Source organism: Vombatus ursinus, unplaced genomic scaffold, assembly GCF_900497805.2.
Source record: "Vombatus ursinus unplaced genomic scaffold, bare-nosed wombat genome assembly UNPS02014807.1, whole genome shotgun sequence".
NCBI lineage: Eukaryota > Metazoa > Chordata > Mammalia > Diprotodontia > Vombatidae > Vombatus > Vombatus ursinus.
This window is the reverse complement of record NW_020954585.1, coordinates 7,308,187-7,315,285: the sequence shown is the minus strand read 5'-3', so window position 1 is coordinate 7,315,285 and position 7,099 is coordinate 7,308,187. Positions and strand designations below refer to the sequence as shown.

At 37.3% G+C, this 7,099-nt stretch overlaps 1 protein-coding gene across 3 annotated transcripts in view; it reads left to right on the top strand.

Annotated features, from left to right (window-relative positions):
- LOC114052422 (methyltransferase-like protein 9) overlaps nucleotides 1-5,342 on the top strand; it is a 62,994-nt gene extending 57,652 nt beyond the window's left edge. For 2 of the 3 annotated variants that reach the window (XM_027875020.1, XM_027875018.1), the window contains exon 5: nucleotides 4,647-5,342. In XM_027875020.1, the coding sequence (XP_027730821.1) occupies nucleotides 4,647-4,852 (206 nt within the window). In that variant the 3' untranslated portion in view covers nucleotides 4,853-5,342. The remainder of the gene's footprint in view (nucleotides 1-4,646) is intronic. The other variant, XM_027875019.1, reaches the window with a different exon arrangement.
- Nucleotides 5,343-7,099: the final 1,757 nt, after the last annotated feature.

Sequence of the window (7,099 nt, the reverse complement as noted above, 5' to 3'; positions counted from 1 at the left end):
TGGAGAATGTACTGTCCCAAGCTTTGGGGGTTTGTCCAGCTGTTTTCTGAGATACTTCTAGGGACCTGAAAAGTGTCAGTTCTTCCAAGGTGCTTTGATAAGGGGCGAGGTGTTTCCTCTCCACCACCACAACAAGCTCCACCACGCCAGCGCTCCTCCTCACCCCAGGACTGCCCCTCAGAACTGTGACCCAGATCCAAGCACCGGTAAAGCAAAAGATTCCTGCCTCAGTCCTGGCAAAGAGATCCCTGCAATCCCCCTCTGATCAGCCACTCGATTCTCCCTCAGTCTGTGGGCCAGAAGCTCAGGAGGCAGGCGCTACCCCTGCGGTGCCCTGCTTGGAACTTGTGGCTGAGACCTAGCTTCTCTCTCACCGAAGTCACAGACTTTTCCCACTGACCTTCTAAGTTGTCTTTGGTGTTCGTGGGTTGAGAAGTCTGGAAACCGCCACAGCTGACTGTGATTCAGTCCTCTGAGGCCTGCTCCAGGGTTGCTGCTGCCTGTGCACCCATGCCAAACTGTACTCCTCTCCCCGCCCGACGCGATATACCTTTCTGATTAACCATCCATGTTGTCTTGGGCTGGAAATTTGTTTCACTCTGTCTTTTTGTGGGTTCTGCTGCTTTAGAATTTGTTTAGAGCCATTTTTTTGCAGGTATTTGGAGGGGTTTGGGGGAGAGTTCAAGCAAGTCACTGCTTTCACTCCACCATCTTGGCTGCCTATTTTGTTATTTTTATATAACTACCATTTATACAGTACTTAAAGGTTTGCCAAATGTTTCTAACACAACAACTTCGTAAGGTTGGTAGTACAAATACTAAGAATTACCTTCCTTTTATAGATAAGAAAACTGAATCTCTGAGAGGTTCAATGACTTGATCTATGATCACACAGTTAAAAAATACCTGAAGCAGGATTTGAACCCAGACCTCCTGACTCCCAAGTCCTGCACCCTTTCCAGTGACATCTCACTACCTTTATTTTGACATGTAATCATCACAATAATTTGACATGGTGGTAGAAAGATTTGGTCGGTTTTAACTGGTAAAATTTATAAACACCTACTAAAATAAATGTGAGATTTAATCTTCAAAGGAGGGTGGTAGGTAGATGGAGAAAGGAAATAGAGACAATGAATGGATAGTAGTTCAGAGATGGCTAGCATTATACTTAGTCCATGTATTGTTAGTTATTAACAGCAAGTCTGAATTATTTCCATTAATTTTTAGTTGTTAAACAGAGTAGGGCATTCTGATGTTTTGAAGTAAAATAATAAATGACCTACCTCTCACCACCAGTATTGTTCCTGGCCCAGTTTGCTTAGATCTTGGTTCAGTTGAATGTGAAAATGCTATTCCACAGAAGTAAATTGCACTGTCATTTAAAGCTAATGTGTTTAGGGTGAGAGAAACTTGATTTTGGGTCAGTGATTCAGTCACTGTAAATTTGCCTCCGTCCCCTCGGCATTGATCTGGACACAAGTGTTCAGGTTGGTAGTGAGCATTTTGACGAAACCATAGAACTTGAGGCTGGATTTTAGGGCAGTTGATAGCAGAGAAATCACATTGTATATTAATTGTCTTAAAAGTATAGTCAACTTCTAGAAGGGGAGGCTGTTTTATATTAACAATACATGTCTGGATAGCATCTGTTGAAAAGAGGGAGATAAGAGAATTTAGATTGGTGTTGTTTTCCCCCCCATCTTAATGATATTTCAGATTTTCTTCTGGTATTGAGAGCCCTGTGATCCTATTTATAATGACTCCTTTTTCTTCTTAATTCTTTCAACTATAGTCAAAACACTTTTAACGTATTTCATTTCATATAGTTCATATTTACATTGTGCTTTACAAATCACTTTAATGTAACAAGAGCTCTGAAGTACAACAGATCTCCATTTTATAGTTGAAGAAACTGACAGGGTACACTTTATCAGTCACACAGTAAACATAGCAAGTCTGAGATTAGAATCTAGTGTGCATTCTCCCTCATTTCCCTCTCTCTCTCTCTCTCTCTCTCTCTCTCTCTCTCTCTCTCTCTCTCCATCTCTCTGTCTTTCCCTTTTTCTCTCTCTTTTCTCCCTCCCTCTCTCCTCCCCCCATCACTCTCTTTCATCTCATCTCTCTTTTCCCTCAACAGAATAGCAGATGGTACAAATTAAACACTTTACAACTCTGGGATTTAAAAGGACTGTTTCCTTTTACTGAAAGAGAAATGTGTGAGAAAGAACAAAATGAATTTCAGTGGTTTCCTATTATCACATTGTTAAACATGTTAAGCAATACATTAACAAAAAGGGAAGTTTGGATAAACTGTTACATAACATGTGCTCATGTGAAAGTTCTCCAAAAAGTCACATACAAGTATAACATTTCTTTTTTAATTTAAATTGGCATTTTAATTGTTAAATGTTAAGTTTTTAAAGAACGCTGATATCCAAAGTGAAATTTTGTGGCAAATATTTCTTTCCTTTTTTAAAAAAATGATGATTTAAAATCATTCCCTAATATAAATATAACCTATTTTATATGTTAACTTTTCTACAATGTAAATCAATACAGAAAGACAGTTTCTAACTGTTGAAACAAATCTCCACTCTACTCATAAAGATGTGGGGGACCTACTTTCAAAAATAAGATTAAGAAAAAACTAATTTTCAAAAGCAATTTTTCCTCTGCCCCTTTCTTAGTAGATCTGAGATCTATTTCAACTGTTAGAAATGTTTTGATTTATATTGTAGGAAAGTTGACATATAAAATCTGAATTTATAAAGTGGATTATATTTACATTAGGCAGTGATTTTAGATCACAAGCCTCCTTTTGAATTTAAAATACTTGATTTCCCTAATTTCACTTTATATACACAATTCTCAGGAACACATCTTTAACATATTTACTGAATACTTGCTGTGTATAAAACAAAACAAAAGCTTGATTAGTGGCTAAATTGTGGTTACTACTACAAATTAAATGATTAAAATTATACTTCTGGTTCCTTGCTTTGTTAAGTATTTCTATTTAAAATTGAGGGAAAGGAATTTTAAGTATAAATAGAAAACTTACTCTAAGTTATTTTTAAACTTTTATCTCTCTAGTGAAAATTAGTATTGCTATACTTTAGACAATTTCCATTATGCTATACATTTTAAAATTAACTTGTAGGAGCTTAAAACCTAAATATATTGAAAGAAAGAGACAATAATTCAATTAAAGTAGGAAAAAAAGCTTACCAATGTACAATAGAACGAGAGTGATGGTGGTGATAACTGTGTTTGGGGTTGCCATCTTGTACATATGTTTGAAAATGGATCTGAACTTTTTTTTTAAAGGAGGAGCTAGGGAGAGGAAGTATAACTAGGAACTGCAATCAGGAAATTTTTAAAAATTGCATCAACTTTTTTTGCAGCCCCAGAATTTTATCCTTCAGAATAGAAATTCTAGTGTGTAGCTTATTCCCAGTTATTAAATAATACTTTTTCCATGATGTCACATATCTTTTGTTAAGGGATTTTGACTTAATTTTAATTAAAGATGAAAGATAATCAAGTATTCAGTCAGAAGCCTCAGATTCGTTCAGCACTGTGCCTGACATGGTTGTTTGTCCTTTGTTCTCAAAGAGAACCGTGACATCAAGAAGATGATGCCATGACATGTAAGTGAATGGGATTAAGTGAGAGAGGGCTGTGCCAAGTCACCAGCTTCACTTTGTCCTCCAGAGCCATCTGGGTCCAGTGGCCAGATATGGATCAAGATGACTGGAGCTGGCCCCTGCCACACATGGTGGAGCAGTAATGGAATATAGAAGACGGTTACACAGTCACTTTCCACGGGTTTGGACTCGGTGACTTCTGATGTTGACTTCCAGCTTAAAATCTATGATCCTTTGCTTATAGTTGAAGAGACATGACACTGTGTGTTTCAGACTGTGGGTGTAAAAGAATTGCTGAGCTGGGTTCTACTTATGATCCAATCCAGTGTTGTTTTCCTACAGAAGCGTCAAGGGATGGTTTGGTAATGGTAGTTGTCTTCTAGGACACTGTCCTCAAAAATTAGAAATATACCTTAGCTTTCCTTAATTAATAATTAATGTATTTTTAAACCCTTTCCGAGTCAACATCTGTTTTCACCCTGATGAAGTCCTAGTAGTCATGAGTTCTGCAAGTTTACTATACAGAGTGGGAAAGTAGCACTTTATATTTGTGTTGGAACTAACTTGTACGTTTCTTTCTAATCATTCATATTTGCAGGTTTGGTGATGAAGTTCATGTTACTGTTCACCATCATATGACACACTGGCAAATCGTAAAGAAGAGTGTGTATGTGAAAGAGACAGAGAAAGGTTCAGAGACCAATTTTGGAATGAAATGCAACAAGAGGCAGTGAAACAATATACTAATAATCTAATAATAAGCGGAGCATCAGAAGGGGGTAGATCTGTTTTAAATCTTGGCCTGGCGCTTTACTGCTTATGTAGCTGTAGGCAGGTTCCTTCACAAGCCCTGAGTGTGCTCATCTATAAGATGAGGATTTAGACTTTCAAGCTCCAGTGCTAAGTTGCTAAGAACTCAGAATCTGAAAGAAATACTGCTATTAAAGAAATGAGATCTAGTCAAGAATTTAACTTTTTATTTTTGTTCTGTTTCAGTAGGAGGCAAATGGGAGAAGCCCTCTGAAATTTTGGAAATCAAAGGACAGAACTGGGAAGAACAAGTGAACAGTCTGCCTGAAGTTTTCAGAAAAGCTGGTTTTGTTATTGAAGCTTTCACCAGGCTGCCGTACTTATGTGAAGGTGACATGTATAATGACTACTATGTATTAGATGATGCTGTCTTCGTTCTCAAGCCAGTATAAAGTCTCCAGAGTCAAACCCAAGAAGCAGCCTCTGGAAGAGGTGTTTGATTTGATGATGATATGAAGGGAGGGAGTTTGGGGGTTGCCATTCTAAATATCATGTAAGAATTTTAAGGCCAAAATACTAATGTATTTCTTTGTAGTATGTTTAAAAGGACAGTCGTGGTTTTTTTTTTAAAGACTCTTCATTTGAGAATAATTTCTACCAGTTCTTAACTCCAACAGTGCAGTCCACAATCCAACCATGATGATGGATATTTTTTATACTTAACTGCCATAGGGACTCATATCCAGACAAAGCAATAGTCACAATTTCATACAACCAGTGTATGGATTGTTCTCAATAGACTGGCAATAAAGCTGTCTGTTCAGTTCCAAACATTGTTTATAGTGTTGCAAATGATATTCTTCCATGTTAAGAAGTTACTTTCTCTCTGTCATTCTTCAAAAAATGTTTTTAATCATGCTAATAAACCTTTTTTTGAGATGACCTTGGTGTCATGTTTGAGTTTAATTGATGTTTAGCCAAAGTCTTAGAAACCATTTGTTAATGGCATCTTCATTTGCTTTGGTTCCCGGATGAGCTGAATGGATATGTTCCATGTAAGACACAGTCATGTATCTTCAATGATAGACTGGCCTTTGAGTCAGTCATAGGTCAACTAATCATGCCTCGGTGGGAAGCCTTCATGAATTCCTTTAGGGAGGAGAGAATTAATCAATACCTGCCCTCTCTTATGACACAGGATATTCCCTTTGGTTCTTGAGCTTATTAGAAGGGTGGGATCAGATTGAATGTTGATGTAGTGCAACTGTAAAAAAAAAAAAGACAATTCCAATACTCCAGTCCAGTGGAATAAAGGCCAAGGTGCTAAAAAAATTCATTCCTCTATCCTTGAGCTATGTGTCAGTCTCAAGATTCTGGCAAAGAATGAGAAGATGAGTAAACTTAATTGAAACCACCTGGCAGCTTTTCTGATGGAAGGATCATTGTTGAAAAACCAAAACCAGGGAACAACTAGGTGGCGCAGTGGATAGAGCACCAGCCCTGAAGTCAGAAGGACCCGAGTTCAAATCCAGTCTCAGACCGAACACTTGACACTTAGTAGCTCTGTGACCCTGGGCAGGTCATTTAACCCCAATTGCCTTAAAAACAACAACAACAAAAAAAAAACAAACAGGTTTCTTAATTCTGGTCGTGTGAAAATTTATTAAGTTCACAAGTTAGATGATAACTTCATTATTTCTTAAACAATGTCTTCCACTCAGGATGCAAATTTGTAGCCAGGTTTTGGTAGCTCGTGCTGTAATCTCAGCTGCCAGGGAGTCTGAGGCTGGTGAATCCCTTGGAGTCAGGACTTGTGAACTTCAGTGAGCTAAATCATTGTGTGTTTGCACCAAGTTAAGCACCAGGATGGTGAGTGAACCTCTGAGAAGGTGCTGTGTTGGGGAGTAAGGGCAGAGGATGAGGTTGCATAAAGAGAGGTAAATCAGACCTATGAATAGCATCCCCTGCACTTCCATCCTGGGTGCAATAGACTCAGAATTTTTGTTGTTGTTGTTGTCATTTAGGATGCAAATTTGTAGTTGTCTGCAACAATAAAACAAATTCTGAATGTCCTCATTTAATTTTTCTTTCTATTGTACTTGAACCCCTTTCTATCTGGCCACTCCCATCCCTTTCAGAAATCCTTTCAACAACACCTACTTATTATTGACAAAGAACAGGGTTGGTTGTGTATTTTTGTAAACGGATAATGTTTCACTCATACATTCTCTAAAATGTAAGCGCCTCTAATTATATACCTCAAAATGTTATTGAGGCAGGGAGATCATTAGAGAAAGGGATCAATAACCATTTTGGATAACTCAATAAGGCACAACCCCTTAACTCAAATCCCATTATAGCTTTGAAATAATGGAAATGCCTATTTGAGAATATAGATATTAACATTATGAAGTTATTCTTTTCACAACTTAATTTGTTTTAATCCAGGTGTTCCATTGTGGGGTTTTTTTTTCTGTATATGTTCATGGACATCTTCAAATTAAAACAATTACAGCAACACCTAGATAAAAAGGAGAATATAACCATGAAAAAAACTTTATTATGCATTAAGAACTGCATTCTTTCCTCTCCAATATGCTCCTCCATTATCATGGTATCATAATCAGAGTCGGGTTATATGACTGTTATGAAAATTGTTATTGGTGTATATTCATGTTTTACTTTTCATTTTTCAGATA